Source organism: Hydra vulgaris, chromosome 05, assembly GCF_038396675.1.
Source record: "Hydra vulgaris chromosome 05, alternate assembly HydraT2T_AEP".
Lineage (NCBI taxonomy): Eukaryota > Metazoa > Cnidaria > Hydrozoa > Anthoathecata > Hydridae > Hydra > Hydra vulgaris.
The window spans coordinates 4,614,590-4,633,597 of NC_088924.1; the positions used below are offsets into that span (position 1 = coordinate 4,614,590).

General features: G+C 25.3%; 1 protein-coding gene across 2 annotated transcripts; it reads left to right on the top strand.

Annotated features, from left to right (window-relative positions):
• Positions 1–3,263: 3,263 nt before the first annotated feature.
• On the top strand, positions 3,264–17,609 carry LOC136071805 (uncharacterized). Of its 2 annotated transcripts, XM_065797181.1 has the most exons (14): positions 3,264–3,379; positions 3,675–3,781; positions 5,972–6,079; positions 6,519–6,647; positions 6,745–6,853; positions 10,376–10,413; positions 10,743–10,816; positions 10,900–10,988; positions 11,192–11,364; positions 11,562–11,783; positions 12,608–12,708; positions 12,852–13,073; positions 13,208–13,424; positions 14,059–17,609. In XM_065797181.1, the coding sequence occupies exons 5-14, from the start codon at positions 6,778–6,780 to the stop codon at positions 17,248–17,250; spliced, it is 4,404 nt and encodes a 1,467-aa protein (XP_065653253.1). In that variant the 5' UTR covers positions 3,264–3,379; positions 3,675–3,781; positions 5,972–6,079; positions 6,519–6,647; positions 6,745–6,777; the 3' UTR covers positions 17,251–17,609. The 2 variants fall into 2 exon arrangements, with proteins under 2 accessions (XP_065653253.1, XP_065653252.1); XM_065797180.1 differs by lacking the exon at positions 3,264–3,379 and having other exon boundaries at positions 3,780–4,120.
• The last annotated feature ends 1,399 nt before the right edge of the window (positions 17,610–19,008 follow it).

Sequence of the window (19,008 nt, forward strand, 5' to 3'; positions counted from 1 at the left end):
TCCCGTAACTTTTTTTCTCCACTTCGAGCACTGTATATGTATACATATATAAAATAGCTAATACAATACATTTTTTGGATGTTAAATTAAAAATTATAAATAGAATTTATATTTCATCAAAAAAGGCTATAGTTTTAAAGTTGTTACCCTGTAAAAATTACAACCCCTTCATTTGGGGAGGGTTTGCGTTAATCGCAAATTTTTGTCTTGAACAAAGTTAAAATATTTTAAATTTTGACTTTCTTGCTCTGCCATATGTGTATATTCATACCTCTAAGGGATTTTTTCGGAAATCAACATGAACTTTTCATCTAATCTTTATAGACCATGAATTTATGATCAAAATTTAACTTTACTGTTAAACAAATATTGCGCATCCAACAGATTTTTAAAACAGTTATTTTATGAGATTCACAACATGTTTAAACTTCAACTAATTTTCGATAACATTCCACGTTTTATAAGTTAAATGCATCAAACGAGTAAAATTACTGTAAACAGATTTTATCAAAACTGTTTTGTGCCTAATGTTATATATATATATATATATATAATATATATATATATATATATATATATATATATATATATATATGTATATATATATATATATATATATATATATATATAATATATATATATATATATAGTAATACTATATATATATAATATATATATATATATATATCTATATATATATATATATATATATATATATATATATATATATATATATAAAAACTTTCAAAAACTTTTTAACAACATGTTTTATCAATAGCAATTGACATCATCAGGTTTAAAAAATTAGTTACAATATCTGAATATATACAATTTTTTTGGCTGAAACCACCAGACACTACATAACCACCAGACACTTCATAACAAGGATTTCAGAACATTTAAATTGAGATTAGGCTTCCCATATTTACAAACATCTTATTTCATTGCAAAAATGCAAAAATTCAGCAAATATTGGTTCCTTTTCCATTTTTGACAAAGCATCCTCTAAGTATGAGCTCAAAATTAATGAAGGTATCCATATTGAAATGGAAAAACCTTTCCTTAATACACAATAAAAATCATACACTATTGTTATAACAATATAATTTCTCATTTACTATACTTTTTATTTCCTATTTTGGTTTTTTTCTTTATTATTATTTACTTCACACTTTTTATATAGTCTTTTGTAAAATCTCTTGTAAAATATTTTACAAAAATATGACTATGAAAACTATTGTAACAAATTAAAATTTTTAATGCCAAAAAAATTGTTTACATACAGAAATTGTAACTAACGTTTTATACCTGATGATGTCAATTGCTATTGATAAAACATGTTTTAAAAAGTTAAAAAAAAATTGTTATTTATTTGAAAATTATATATATAAAATACATATTTTTATATGTATATATATATACACATATATATGTATATACATATATAAACATATATATTTATATATATATATATATATATATATATATATATATATATATATATATATATATATATATAATATATATAATATGTATGTATATATTATATATACATATATTATATATACATATATATATATATATATATATATATATATATATATATATATATATATATATATATATATATATATATATATATGTATAGATTATATATACATATATTATATATACATATATGTATATATATATATATATATATATATATATATATATATATATATATATATATATATATATATATATATATATATAAGCAGGCATCAATAAAGATCTGAGGCTTTTGGTTAAATAAACAGAGCAGTTACACAAAAAAGGTATATTAAATAAGGAAAAGCGTAGATAGAAATATTTAAGTTTTTAATACTGATTTTAATAAAACTTTTTTTGGAGAAATCAAATCCATGCACAGGGGTGGATGCAGCATTTTTTTTTTAGATAATTTCTACCCATTGAAAAAATTCTAAACATTTATGTTTATGCTTATGTCAAATAAAGATGATTTGCAAAAAATTGCGATGATTAGAGCCTGGCAACAAAAAAAATCCCAAATTTTTCTCCCCTCCTCCAAATGTGAAAGCAACAGATCGATAAAATTTTTTTTTTTACTTTTTTTAACTAGACTTATATTCATTAATAAATTTTAAGTTTTATAGTATAATCTTTCAACATTCAAAAATTATGACTATATAAAGTTTGAAGCCCTTCAAATCAAAGTGGATACAAATTTTATATTTGCATAATTTTTGACATAAGTATAAAATATAAATGCTAGGAGTTTACTCCTTGGCTGAAATTCAAACACTTAAAAATGCTTGATCATTTTTAAGTGTTTGAATGTTCATGCGGCCATAAAATTACAGTATACTTTTAAAAAAGTATTTTTTATACTCAAAATTAAAACTCAAAATATTTAAATATAAAAGTTTGCAAAAAATCAAAGTTTTGCTGATTGTGTTTAAAGTTGTGTAAAAAAAGTTTTTAAATGACTCAAAATAGTTTTAAAATGTGAAACAAAAAAAGTGCTTAGAATCATATCACGTAATTGTTGAGTTTTAAAATACTTCAATTTTGCTTGAAAAATCCATAACTATAGTGGAATCATACTTTTCTGCATCATATAAATCAGAATCTTCATCTAATATAAGAAAAGTCGGTATTAAAAAATCCCTGATACACATTTTTCTTTCTCGAAGAAGTATTTTATACTTTATTCTGTTTTGTTTCAAAAAAGCCTTTTTCCATAAATCTTTAACAAATACTTTGATTGATACAGATTTTTTTAAATGTCTAAAGAAAGAAATGTATGACATATCAACCACAAGCAAAATGATGTGCAAAGCTAAGAGGGCACTAACAACAACAAAAGCACTCAAAATTAAAATAAATAACAACGGTAATTCTCCACTTTGAAAACAAAATTGCATACTTAATGCAGGGTATATCAATGATATATCCGAAATGTGGTGATCATGCAAATAACATGTATAAAAAAGAGAATAAGTCATAATAGTTCCATAAATCAATCCAATCCAGCTAAAGATCAAAAAAGAAAAGTAATACGCATAGTTATTTAAACCAATGCAGTTGTTAACAATAGAACTATGATGACATAACATTCTAATACAAGTTCCACATTTCATGCAATGATGAGTTCCATAAGATCTAAGACGGTTACAACAACTACAAAACTCATTTATATTAGTTAAATTTTTGCTGGTATCGCTGTTTATGTTTAGATCTTCTTTGCTCGGCGGTACTCCAGCATTGAACCTCATTGCAGCAAAGTAATTAAAAGTAACCATAACCCATAAGTATATTGCAAAAAAACAGTGCACAAAAATTAGTAACTTTGAGGTACCAGACTGAAAGTTTGAAGGTAAAATTTTGATAAAATAAATTAATGGAGAAAATATTATAAATATTATTACAGGGAAATAATTGACTAAAGCCTTTGATATTTTATAAATTCTTCTGGAATGTAAATTCGGAAATATTTTCTTGAAATTTTTTACCATAAGGATTGTTTGTAAAACAATAAATATTACAAAAAACACTGAAACGGCTCCCATGTTTGTTTTCACTGTCGTTAAGAAATTAGCTTTACCAATTAAAAAATTGGCTTTTGATTTTAGTCGTTTTCGTTTACTCGACAATTGTTCGCTCTGTTATAGGACACTTTTCACTGTTTTAAACAATAACAAACATGGCCGGTCGTTAACTGAGCGTGTGATTGTTAAATGAGGCTCACCCAACTGGAAAATATGCTGAAAATACTCAGGTAAGATTTTTTTTTATTAAACTGCATGATTGATTGATTCTAAAGAAATAAATATAGAAATTAAGGTGTTCTGCAAAGATTATAAATAACTGCAAAATGCATAGAAAAATCATTACTACTTGTAAAACCCTCATACCATTGTAATAACGATTTATAAACAGAATGATTTTAGCCCTTTTAAGGCTACTGGTTTTGTTAAGGGGAATTATAATATGTTTTTGCAATGAAGATAGTACAAAGATTCATTTTACAAATTCCTGGGCAGTTCATATTGAAAAAGGAAATACTCAAATTGCTAATGAAATTGCAGAAAAGCATGGATTTAATAATCTTGGACAGGTAAAGTTGAACTAGGTATTCTAAATGCCTAAAAATTCAATGAAACTTGAAAAGTGTAGCTTTTCAATAAATATTTTTATTTTTTCTATTTTATTATCTAGAACAATCTTATGATATTAAGCACATTGTTCAATTAGCACATCAATAATATATACAATATGCACACATTGCCTACACATCTTAACAATTTAAATTTAGTATATATTTTGTATTCAATTTAGTTATATAATTCCACTTTTTTACAAAATTTTTATATAGCATTATTTAAATAGAAACTATGTTTTTTTATATATAAAGTATAGATTAGGAAAAAATAAATTTTATACAGAACTTTACACATTTTACATTAAGTATGTTATTATTTATTATTTTTTATATTGAATAATACTTATTATATTGCAGACTTGTGTTTGCATGAAATCCTACTAAAATCAGGTTAGGCAATGGCTGTACTGCATACATCACCGAATGAAGGAGTTCTATTACAGTTAAAGAATGCTTATATTTTCACTTATATGTATTATGTAACGTGAGAGTAACAAGTTAATGAAATATTTTTTGTACTATTTTCAACAAGACTTATATTCATTTATAAAATTTGCAACCTCAAATTGAGGGGGATTTAAACTTTATATGGTAATCATTTTTGAACACTAAAGTATTTTACTATGAAATTTAAAATTTATCAATGAATATAAGTCTAGTTTAAAATAGTACAAAAAATATTTCATCAACTTGTTGCTCTCACGTTTGGGGCAGGGGGTTAAGATTTTAGGGTTTCTTGTTCTCATTCTCCTATCAGAGTAATTTTTTTTTGTCAAGAATCTTTTTGTCATACATATGGATGTAAAAAGTATGAAATATTCTTTTTGTTTAAAAGTTGGTTATTTCAAACATTTAAAAACCTTCCTAAACCACTGTATATATATATATATATATATATATATATATATATATATATATATTATATATATATATATAGTATATATATATATATATATATACATATTTATATATATATATATATATATATATATATATATATATATATATATATATATATATATATATATATATATATATATATATATGTATATGTGTATGTATATGTGTATGTATATATATGTATATGTATATGTATATATATATATATGTATATATATATATATATATATATATATATATATATGTATATGTATATGTATATGTATATGTATATATGTATATTTATATGTATATGTATATGTATATGTATATATATATATACTATATATTATATATATATATATATATATATATATATATATATATATATATATATATATGTATGAATTGTATGTATATATATTATATGTATATATATATATGTATATATATATATATATATATATATATTATATATATATATATATATATATATATATATATATATATGTATGTATGTATGAATTTTATGTATATATATATATATATATATATGTATGAATTGTATGTATATATATATATATATATATATTTATATATATATATATTTATATATTTATATATATATATATACATATATATATATATATATATATATATATATATATATATATATATATATATATATATATATATATGTATGCATATATATATATACATACATATATATATATATATATATATGTATATATATATATATATAATAATATTTATATTGTATAAATATTTGTGATAATGTTTAGTTTATTATTTAATATCCACACTATTATTTAATATCCACAATCTTTCTAATAAATTTTATCAAAATATATATACTTATATATATATATTTTTTTAAATTTATCTGTTTGTGCTGTATTTTAATAGATTGGTACACTTCCTGGGTATTTTCATTTTGTAAAGAAAAATTTTAAGAGTAAGCGAAACAGAAGATCAAGTACTGTAGAAGATGTAAATCTACTTTCTGAAAAAAATGTAAACTTATAATACGATTTATTAACCTAATAAGTTTTTTATATTTTTGTTAATTTTGTAATTTTTAATAACACATGATTTTAATTACTTCCAAACACATAACTTTCCTTTTTTTTTTTTCTTTTTTTCTTTTTTTTTTGATTGCTGTATTGTATTAAAATTTAAATATTGTGAATAATAGATTATTAATTGAGTGATTTTTATTACTTCTTAATTTGTTTCATGTTTTTGTTTCATATATTTAGTACCAAAATATGATACGCTATAGTTTTTACTATAATTTTTAAAATTTTTGATTGATTGAAAGCAGTTTTCTGTTCACAATTTTTATTTTTTTATTTGCTTGCAACACATATGAATAATTTTTTTTTTAATTTTAACATCAATTATATGAGAAAATTAGTGAACACATTGAATATTGATTTTTATTTCGATCTAGGTTCGATGGGTTAAGCAGCAGCATGTTCTGGAAAGAGACAAACGCTCTATTGTCCCTGAATATTTACAAATTGTTCATTCTGTTGGATATACTGTTCAAGACCCACTTTATAATGATCAGTGGTACTTGGTAATATTTTTTTGTCTGCTAGGTATTTTTAAATCTACACAGTTTTTTTTTTAATTCAGTATAATATTTGATTTAAAAAGCGTTTTTTAAATTTCAGAACAATGTCGGCCAATCAAGTGGCCCATCTGGAATGGATATTAACATTATCCCTGTTTGGTCACGTGGTATTTCTGGAAAAAACATTGTTGTTGCTGTTTTAGATGATGGTATATAGTTTTATTTTTTATTAATTTATTATTTCAGTATTTAGATCAGTGGAGAATTTGAAGCTTGCACTATAATTACCATACAAGAAGTCATTATTTTGTGTTTGAATTTCAGCAATTTTGATAAGTTGCTTTTTAAATTTTTAATTTGTAGAAAATTTAATAGCATTAGTTCCAATAAATTTATAAGTTGTTTGTGAATTTGAAAATTTATTGACTTAATAATTTAATCTGCAATTTTTTTTTAGAGTTTTACTTTTTATTCTTTTATATGTGTTTTTGACAAAAAATTTTAAATCATTTTTCAACAAAACTTGTTGAAAATTCAACAAAAAATTTTTTTGTTGAATTTTCAACAAGTTTTGTCGTAATAATAATTTAAGTTTAAAATTATGATAAAATAATTAATTTATAATATATTTAAAACTTAAAACTTGCAGCAATAAAAGTAAATTGTTTGAACAACCCTAATATTTTTAGGGTGTTAAAGTTAGAAAATTTGACCTTGATGAGTTTTAATTTAAACTTCTCATTTAAATTAATTTATTACGTAGACTTTTTTTCATACTTTAAGTAAGCAGAATTTAAAATAAAACAATCAGCAAATATTTTCTTTAAATAATCAATTTTTTTTTTTTAAAAAAAGCAAAGGCAAAAAATTTTTGTAAAAATAGTCACGCAAAAAAAAGTTGCTTTAAAATAAAAGAAGCGCAGTGTCTGTATAAAGTCTATTAACTCTGCTTTTGAGACTATATATCTTTTTTTTTGGTATAATTTTCTAATGTTTAATATATATATATATATATATATATATATATATATATATATATATATATATATATATATATATATATATATATATATATGTATGTATATATGTATATATATATATAAGGTCTACAATTTGCTGACCTACAACTGATAGAAATCAGCTAGGCTTTTTTTTTGGTGCTACCACCAATACTATAGTACCACCTACCAATCTGCCTTAAAGATAAATATATATATACATTTGATTTAAGAATACACCAAATCAAAACTTAAATTACAGACAGCCCTATTAACTAATCCAACTGGGGTTGAGATGGGATTAGGTTTGGACTGGGAATAGATCTGGGTGCCAGATAGGTGTCATATGGTGTAAAGGTATTGCTGCAAATTAAATCTGGGTTTCTATTGGGATTGTCATGGGGTTCCTGAGATTTAAAAGATGAGACGCAAATGGGTTTATTTGGAGCGTTTTTATTGGCATCGTTTTCATTAAAAGTTTTTCAATAAATAAGATGAAAAAAAATCTTCACATTATCTTTCTCTTGGTTAGATTAAGACAGAGTAGAGGTCTCACTAAATGTTTTTAAGGAGCTTTCATCACATAAAGTCTTTGATTAACAAGGTTGTGACAATGACGTACATACATTAAAAGGATTCCTCTATACTAGCTTCTTGTTCGGATGATATGAGTATAAAAATATGGAACTTTTCACTATAAAATAATAATAATTTTGAAGTTTAAGAAGATTTTTATTTGAACCTATGAATAAAAAACAAATCATTATGATTGGCAAAATCACTGGCAAATCAGTTATTTGGACAGACAATTTTACTTATCACATTCGTAATGAGGCTATATTTCTATTTCAACCAGAATATTAGATTTTACAGCTTTTTAATTTTGTTGATTATCATCCACTTTGTTTATACCTGATTTTATAATCTGAATGCATTTTGCCAATGTATTGAAAGAACTCTATAAACTTTTATCAAAATTTTCTTTAAATTGTCAAACACTAAACTACCCAAACTTTTTCAGAGTTTTAGTCTTTATTTAACAATTTCTAAATATTGTTAAGTAAAAATTAGCAGGTTATCATTTGTGATGATGACTCTTGGAGAAATAAAAAAATGTGTTAGTTTTAGCACTTTACTTAAACATCTTCATGCTTCAGAGTCTTAAGCTAATTTTCTTCTCTGAGCACCTGACAGTTTTTTTGACATTTTTGATAATATTCGACTTCAAATTAACATTGTAAAACCTTATTTTCATTTCTGGAAACATAAATTCTCCATAAGTTTTCTATGTATGTATGTAAGTTTTCTGTTTTATCATTTACTACTGATTACAGTTTGCAACCCTTTTTATTACAACATTTTTAATAACTTACTGTATTGTTTGTAAAACTTACTGTATTGTTGGTTTATTTATGTTGTTGTCTGCACAAAGCAAACATGAGTTCAGCGTAAATAAACAAAATCATGAAAAAAAGTAATTAAAAAAAACACCAAAAAAACTTTTCTTTGTAAATAAATGAAATTGGTTAAAAATGTATGAAAAAAATATTTAAAAGAACATTTTTGAAATGGGCTAAAAAAGTAAGTAAATATATAGTATATTTTAAAAATTTTTTAAAAAATGACATTGAAATGGACTAAAAAGTAAATAATAAACTTTTTGTACATATGCAACCTGAAGTATCTATATAAAGTCAATGACTGAAAATGTTGGGTGCCCAAGATTTTAAATGGTAAAGATATTTTATGTAGTTGTGGAGACTGCTGAAAAAAATTAATTTGCCGAGGTACCCCACAGGCGGTGGCACCTGGTGCAGCTTGCCTTGCTGCCATATATATATATATATATATATATATATATATATATATATATATATATATATATATATATATATATATAAATATATATATATATATATATACACACACACACGTGCGCACACACACACACAATAAACACATGTCTATTTAACTATCTATTTCAATTCAAAAAGTCATAGTTTAAACTTTAACTTCTTAGTTTCAGTTTATTATCTGTTCAGAATGAAATCTAGAATAATTTTAGAACAAACCTTTAAAAAAGTCAAGATTCTAATGTTTTTTTGATGTCTAAAAAGTATTTAGATTAAAATGTATGTAAATATATATGCATTTTAAAAGTGTGTGTGTATAAATATATACATGTATGTATATACATATATATATATATATATATATATATATATATATATATATATATATATATATATATATATATATATATATGTATATATATGTATATATGTGTATATATATATATATATATATATATATATATATATATATATACATACACATATATATAAACATATATATACATATATATATATATATATATATATTTTTTTTTTGTTATTCACCTCCTCAAGGCCAAGAAGGCCACTACAGATGAGGAGGCTACTTAATAGTGGTTATAACCCTCTCTCAACTCTATAACTACGAAATACGAACCTCTACGAACAAGGTCGCTGCGCGGAGAAACAAGTTAAGCGCGGTAGTACCAGGGACGTGGTGGGGATCAAACTTGGAACCTCTCGCTTATGAAGCGAGCGCTTTACCACTACACCACTACCGCTATATTATATATATACATATATATATATATATATATATATATATATATATATATATATATATATATATATATATATATATATATATATAGTGTTAATATAAACTACTATTTTTCACCAGGGCTTGATCACACTCATCCAGATCTGAAAAGGAACTATGTATGATATATATTTTGCATTTTTTTGGCTTAATTGTTTTTTACATTGTTTACATTAATTAAATATATGCTTTCAAATTTTTTATAACCTTAACTTTTTTTTTAATATTTTAAATTTTTATTTTTATAACAATAAATACTTTAACAACTTGTTAATATTATAAGTTTTTATTTTATTTAGTGTTTTATAATGAAGTTACATAAGTTATAAAAATTTATTGTGAGCTATTTGAGGACTCCTATATTTTTTGTAATATACTCTTTTTATTAACTTATCTTAAGAATTGGACAACAGTAGAATTTTATGTCTTCCATATAAATATGTTTTAGGATCCAAAAGCTAGTTACGATTTTAATGATTATGATGAAGATCCAATGCCTCGTACATCAGATCCTAATAATTGGTAAAATAAAGACTAATATTAAATAAAAAGCATAAAAATATTTTTAATGTTCTTGTCTTTTACTACAAGTATTTTTTTTTAAGTCATGGTACAAAATGTGCCGGTGAAGTTGCTGCTGAGGCTGGAAATGGAATATGTGGAGTTGGTGTGGCTTTTAACTCTAGTGTTGGAGGTAATTTTAAATTTTTATTAAGTTTTAGAGAAAAAAATTAAGAAGTATTAACTTATTTGTTGAGGCATGCATTAAAAGTTTAATTTATATTTTGCATGTTTTATTTTATCTATAAAGATTTTTTACTTTATATTTAATTTTTTTAATAAAAGAGTTATAAGTACTTCAATAATTCTTAAACTATTGAAATTTTAATACTTTAGGTATTCGAATGTTAGATGGAAACACCACTGATACCATTGAAGGAAGTGCGCTAAGCTTTAAAAAAGATTATATTGATATCTACAGTTGTGCATGGGGGCCTAAAGATGATGGAAAGAGATTTGGGAGACCTGGAACTTTAGCTAGTAAAGCTTTAGAACTTGGTGTAAAAGAGGTGTAAATAATACTTTAAATTTTGATTTTTCAAAGGGTGGCCTGGAACTATAATCAACAATTTAAATGTTCTTATTTTTGAAAGGGTGGCCTAGAACTATAAACAATACTTTTATATAAGATAAAATTAAAACCCGTTATTTCATAAAGTTTATAATAATAATTTGTTTATTAGTTCAACATTTATATTCAATTTAGGGAAGAAATGGCCTTGGTTCTATATTTGTTTGGGCGACTGGAAATGGTGGTTTGACTGATGATGATTGTAATTGTGATGGGTACACCACGAGTGTTTATACAATTTCTGTAGGTGCAATAAGTGACCATGGTCTCTCAACCTACTACACAGAAAGTTGTGCTTCTACTTTAGCTGTAACTTTCAGTGGGGGATCTCATCGTGAAAAGAGAGAGAATAAAATTGTAAGAAATTTTTAATATATTATTGAATTTATTAAATTTCAGCTGAAGTAAAAAAGTTTTTAGATTAAGTTGACTGTTTGGTTGCTTGGTTACAACTGCTTGTGTTCAAGCAGTTGTAACCAAGTTCAATCAGTTTGGGATATCATAGCAAGTTATTTATTAGAGCAGCTAGTTTAAAAAAATGAGACACATATTTTTGGGTTAGCATTATAATTGAAGAAACTTATTAGTGCTATTTTAAAAAAAAGAAATTTCTGTTGTATAACTATTTGACATAAATCTGGTTAGTAGAGACTCTAAAATGATTTGATTTTAAGAAAGAAACTGGTTAGTTGATACTGAAACAACTTGACAATAAGAAAGAAACTGGTTAGTCAAGACTCTAAATTAACTTGACAAAAAGAAAGAAACTAGTTAGTTGGAACTCTAAATCAACTTGGCATTGAAAAAGAAACTGGTTAGTCAAGACTCTGAATCAACTTGACAATAAAAAAAAAAATTATTATCAAGTTGATGAAGAGTTCAGAGTTTCATATTGATATCATGAGATATTAATATTATTATTATTTTAAGTTATAATTTTTTATTATCTTTATCATGATCTAAATTTTTATTATAAATGATAGTAAATTATTATAAATGTTTGCTATGATTTTTATTTGTAAAAACCAATTTTATATAGGTATAAGTATTTGAATAAATTTTTAGAATTATTTAAATTCATTTATATAGACATAAGTATTTAGGAATAATCTAACTCACTTTAGATAGTTTCCAAGGAAAATTCTTTTTGTTTTATCAAAGTTAAAACATTTTTCATATAGATTACAACAACCCTCAACCACAAATGTACAGACGAATTTAAAGGAACTTCATCTGCAGCTCCATTAGCAGCAGGAATGATAGCTCTCATGTTGGAAGCAAAGTTGGTTTTTCTTAATTTAACAACTTTTATTGAGTTATTATATTTTGATTAACAAACTAAAAATTTTAGATTAACTTTGAAAAGCATTTATTGTTTTTATTACTGTTTTATGCAAATATAAAGCAAGGGTTATTATTTTTTAGCCGCAAACTAACATGGCGAGATGTACAACATATCATTGTAGAAACATCATTAATGACCAGCCCACTTGATGAAGGCTGGCGTAGAAATGGTGCTGGAAAATGGTTCAATCAAAAGTTTGGATTTGGGCGCATGGATGCAGCTTCGATGGTTGAAAAAGCTGATACCTGGTCCAATGTGGCTGAACATAGAATGTGCTGGAGTGATAAGAGTGTAGGACCTTGGTAACAAAAATTTTGCTAGTTATAATGTTTATTCTTTTTAAAAATTCACTCCAATTTTTGTTGGTCTATATATATATGCTTTTTATTATTTCTGGTATGAACTTTTTTTCTCATGTTCTTAATTTTGTGTTTAGGGGCATTCCTAGTGCTGGTACCATTGCAGTAGCCATTAATACTACAGCTTGCTCTGACACTTTGTCTGAAATAAAAACTCTTGAACATGTTCAAGTAGTACTGTCTCTTAAGCATAGACACCGTGGACATCTTAGTGTTGAGCTGATCTCGCCATCAGGTACAAGGACACAAATGTTGAAAACAAGAAGAAATGATAAATCAACCAAAGGACTAAAGGTTCTTTTAAAATTTTTTTAAAACAGCTAAAATGTATGTTTGTAAATAAGAGACTAAAAAAAACCTTACACTTGTAAATAACAGACGAAAAAAACCTTGCACAAATATTTTTACATTTTTATTTTGTTTATCTAATCATAGTAATAAAAACTTATAATAAAATTAGTCTACACAAGAAGGGCACATCTTTTAAAAGCTAATTAAAGGAGTTACACCTAAAACGAATGAAAAAATTGCAATAAATTCTATTTTGATTACAAAATATGTAAAACAAAAGACAACTAAAGTTTATAAAAAAGTTCACCCATGATAACAATAAGCATAAATATAATAATCAAGCTATTTACAATAATATACTTATAAGAATAACAGCCTTCTTATAAGTATAAAATATTTTATAAAAAGTGTCCTTTTAATATATAATAAAAGATATATATGGTAAAAATAAAAAAAGTTTTACATTTAAAAAAAAAAGTATTTTCTTAAAGTATATGAATTTTAAATATTTCTAATATACATGTATAAATTTTTATTTAAAACATAAGGTTGTTTTTAGTCTGTGTTTAATTTTTGAAGTATTTTATAAAATAGAAGAAAAATAGATTTCACTAACTTCTCCATTTAAATTTTTAAGGATTGGGTGTTTATGAGTGTTCATTTTTGGGGAGAAGATCCAAAAGGAATATGGACATTAGCTGTTACAGATAACAGCAACAATAATCGCGAGCATCATAAGCGGAAAAGCAAGTATGGAGATTTTGAAGATGCAACAGAAGCATTGCAGGATGAACTTGAGTTTAACAATGATGCTGAACATGATGCAATAGTTGATGAAGCTGAAGAGTTTGAAAATACTGAAGAATTTCAAAACAAAGTGTTTGAAGATGATATTTTTCCAAAACTTTCTAAAAATAATAAACAGAAAGTTTCTGATCAGTCAAAAGATAAAACTAACGATGAAAATGAGAAACTAATAGAGGAATTGCCACACAAAGAAAAGTTGAAATTTAAGCAACATGAAGAATCTAAAGCTGAACACAAAGATAAGAAGAAGAAAAAGAATAAGTTAAGCAAGCTGAAGAAGGGCGTGCAAACTCAAACTTCACACTCTAACGAGAAAAATCCAGTAATAAATGAAAGTGTTAGATTAAGTCAAAATACTAGTCCAGAAAAACTTCCATTTATTCCAAGTCATTTTCCTATTGCAAACAATGGACAGTACGCTTTAGCTGGTGACAATGCTTCTATCATGCCAACTGATAAAAACACTCCTATCCTGTCAGTGCCGAATCCATCTTATTCTGCTGGAATTAACAATGAAAACATTCAGCAAACTAATCCACATTCAACCGGTAACCAAGTATCTTCTGCTTTACACAATGGATCTAATAATTTCACATCTCAACCTGTTATTACATCTGGTTCTAATATCAATCAATTATTGAACACTTCTACCAACTCTCCTTCTAGTACTGAAGAAAATAAAATGCTTGAAAGTGTTTTAAAAACCATTCTATCAGAAACATTTGCTAATTTCCGAAATGAAAGTGAAGGCAGCTTTAAAAATTTTGATGACCGACTTAATGAGTTGGAAAATGTTTTGAAAAAATCTAATGACTCAGGTGTCAATAAAGCTGAATCAATAACTTCAAGTTTAGCTAACGCCTTTAAAGGTGGGAAAGCAATCGATAAAATTAACAATGTTTTAAATGTACTAGAAAGCAACAAAAACCAATCTAAATCCCATAATACTAGTTCATACAAAAATTCAGAAGTTGTTTCGGATGTTTTAAAAGTTTTAAAGGATATACTTTCAACTAACATTGATGATGGTAAATTAAAGCACTACAAAAAGAGAATATCGAAGTTGTTAGAAACCAGCTCAAATAAAACCCGTAAGCTAACGGACAAGCTCTTCACTGATTTGCAACCACAGGACGAAGGTAATAATGTATCTCCTATTGTTATTACAGATGCATTGGCACTTGTAAGTCGCCTTTTTAAAGAAAAAAAACCTATTATTCCAAAAAAAAGTACGAAGGTAGTTACATCTGAGTTACCTAAAAACGTTCGAATTGTTCTTCAAGGTCCTAAAGGAGATGTCATTCTTCCATATGAAATGGTCGCCCCCGATACAAAAAAAGAAGTTACAACATTGACGTCATCAAAAGAAATGCATCATGCTGACAATACTGTCGATACTATTACAGTGCAGCATAAAAATATTCGTCATAAAAATAATCAAAAGGTGGTAGATGACGCTGATTTACTTAATAAAATTGACAGCCATCGCAATATAGCAGAGGAAAATGAAGACTTGTTTAATGAGAAGATAGCAGAAGAAGGTGTTTCAAATGTAAACCTCCAGTCTTCCAACAAATTAGACCAAAACAACAATATAGATGTTGTAAAGAATCCTGATGTTCCAAATGAAAAAGTATTTGAGCTTAATTCTTCAGGGGAACCGGAGAATGCTGAGAGTAACAGTTTAACAATATCTGTCGTAAAAAACGGACGTTTAATCAAAGACAATAAAATAAAGCTGGATAAACTAGAAAAAAAGTTAATTGATAGCCCAAAAACTGAAAAAATAAATAGTGAAAATAATATCGACATTGAGGTGATGTTTGATAAAGACGTCAGCAAAGATCTTTCGGCAAAACATGGATTAAACAACTACGAAAATCTTGAAGAGATAAAAAAACTAAACGTTAAAAATGAAGCTGTTGATGTTGCAAAGTTTGGTGCTCAAGATGATTCTGGTCAGTCTAATCATTTTGAAGATGTTTCTGGTTTGCAATGGCAGGATATCTCATCTAAAAAGACTAAGGAAAAAGTCCCCGAGTCACTATCCATTAAAGTCAAATCCGGTGAAAATAATATAAAAAAGCACAAAAATAAATTTAAAAAGAAGAAGAGTTTAAAAAGCCACAAAAGAACGCACACCAATCACCTTGACGAAATTCGCAATTACAATATTGAACCTTTACCTTTCCTTCAGTTTGCTGATCCTAGTGATATATCTCCTCAAAACGAAGATGAAGATAGCTTCATACGATCTCTCTACGAACCCTACAATCTCCATACTAAGCAGATAGAGACAAATATTCCTGGAGAAGGTAAAGCTTCTTACTACCCTCCTAGTGATTTCCAACAGGATCGTGAAAACTGGAACATAAAAAGGTCAAATATACCGCGCCCACAAGTTAATTATCATAACGAAACAAAAAAACACTTAATAAAAGTTAAGCAACCTTTAGTTCGCAAATCAACTCGCATTACTGAAGAAAGAAGCAATGAGTTTGAAAGCGGGGATTTGAATGATGAAAATGATGAAAACCAAAATGATGAAGAAGATGGTCCTCATGTTGTTAAACGTTCTGCCATATTCAGTGACTTATATTTACCTGAAAACTCTAATTTTAAGCTGAGAAAAAAATTGCGTTTCGAAAATGAGCGAAGATCAGCCGTTAAAAAAGCTTACAAATTAGAAGAAGCGTTGAAACGCAAGATTATTTCTATGAGAAAAGAAAGCTCATCAGTTTTAAATATAATTAAAAGAGTACATGACGATATTTCTATAGGTGACTCAAAAGACTTAAGGGTCCTTGAAAAGCAGTTATCACAGCTCGAAAATGCTAAGTATAACTCTTTATATAATGGCGAGTCCCAGATAGAACAAAACACTCCTTTAGTCAGGACTAAGGTTTCAAGGAAACCCCCACGGGAGTCTAGAGACGATCCTGATGAATATTACAAATATGGAGTCACAAAGTCAGGAGAACTTGAAACATGGACATTGTTATTTTATGGAACGGGTCCTTAGCTTAAACAATCACTTAGAAAATTTTTCAATTCTTTTTTAAATTAATTTTGTATAACTACATCTAAAAGTCGATATTCCGCTATTTGATATTTTTAAAATGGATTTGATTTTTAATTTTTTTTCTTCGGACAAACTGAAATGCTTTATGTACTCGCTTTTATTACTATGAGTTCTGAATTTATCTGCATTTTCTATGCATTTGAGACTTTCCCTTATTTATTTGAGTGTTTATATGTGTTAAATAGATTATGTAAATAATTAAAATACGTGGGTAAAACTGCATTCTTTTATTTGACGATGTAAATATAACAAGTTTAAATTTCTTATCACGTTTTGTGTAGATTAAAACTATACAAATACTTCGTGTTTTCCTGAGTTAATCTGGCTCCTTTACACTTCTATAACCATCCGGGCTAGTGTCCAGGCTAGAGTATTTTATACTGTGATAAATATTCATACCACACCATCTGAAAATCTTTTTATTAAAATGTAATTATTTAAATTTATCATTGAATTGTTTTTATCATTATTTTTATTATTATAATAACATTTTTGATTTTGGCTACATTTCAAAAGCCATGAAAATTTTTAATTAATAAACTCATTCGAATTACCAGCAGATGGTACATTGTGCACTCCTAAGACCGCCAGGGTAAATTTGGGTTTACTCTAATTTTATTTTTTAATTGTTTTTTAGAGTTTGGTAGTGTTTTAAAAAAAAAATTTAAATCTTAACTAGCTTTTAAAAATCAAATGTTGTATTTAATTAATATATTCACTAAATATTATATTATTAATATATTCACTAAATGTTACATCATTTTATGATTGTTGAATACTATCAGGAGATTGTTGATAGAATTATATAAGAAAAATATTTCATTTCTGCTTTATTATTATCTTTGACAAACATTGTATATCCTGTATAACATTACACATAATAAAGTATTTCTTTATTTTTTGTGTTCAAAAGAAACCAATTTTTTAAATAAAAACTAGTCATGACCTATTAAAATTATTTGCACACACACAGACATATATTTACATATACAGGGTTGCCACTCAATCTGGAAAACCTGGAAATAGCATGAATCCCAGGGAATACCTGGAAAACTCAGGATATTATTTTTTAAATATTCAGGGAGTACTCGCAGAAATTTTTTATTTTTATTAAATTATTTTTTATTAAATCAATAATAATATTTTAAGTTATAAATTTTTAATTATATATTTGCAGTAATTTTTTATTAGATGGCACATTTGATGTTAATTTTATATGGTTTGGTTGTTTTCAATATTAAACTTATACTTTATAATTCAGCTATATAATTATTTTAAATAATTAAATAGCTAAAATAAATTTTGATTTGATTAATTATATAAAAATGTAATTTACACAGATTTATAATCTTTCATCATTTTATCTGTAAATATATGTAATATGGTTATCTATAAATATATGTAATATGGTTGCAATAAAAGTAGATAATAGTTAAGAGACTTAATGACGATAAAATGTACCAAGTTAATGTTACTTCCAATGAAGAAATAAGTTCTGATATTAAATGGGTTCTAGCAACTGTTATGAGTATATTGTCAAACAATTCATCTGCTAATATGAGCGAATTATTTACTAGTATTTTTCTAGATAGTAAAGTGGCAAAAGAATTAACATTAGGAAAAACAAAAATAGGAAATATGATTAACTATGGGCTAGCGCCATATTTTAAAACATTACTACTTGAAAGTGTCAAAATT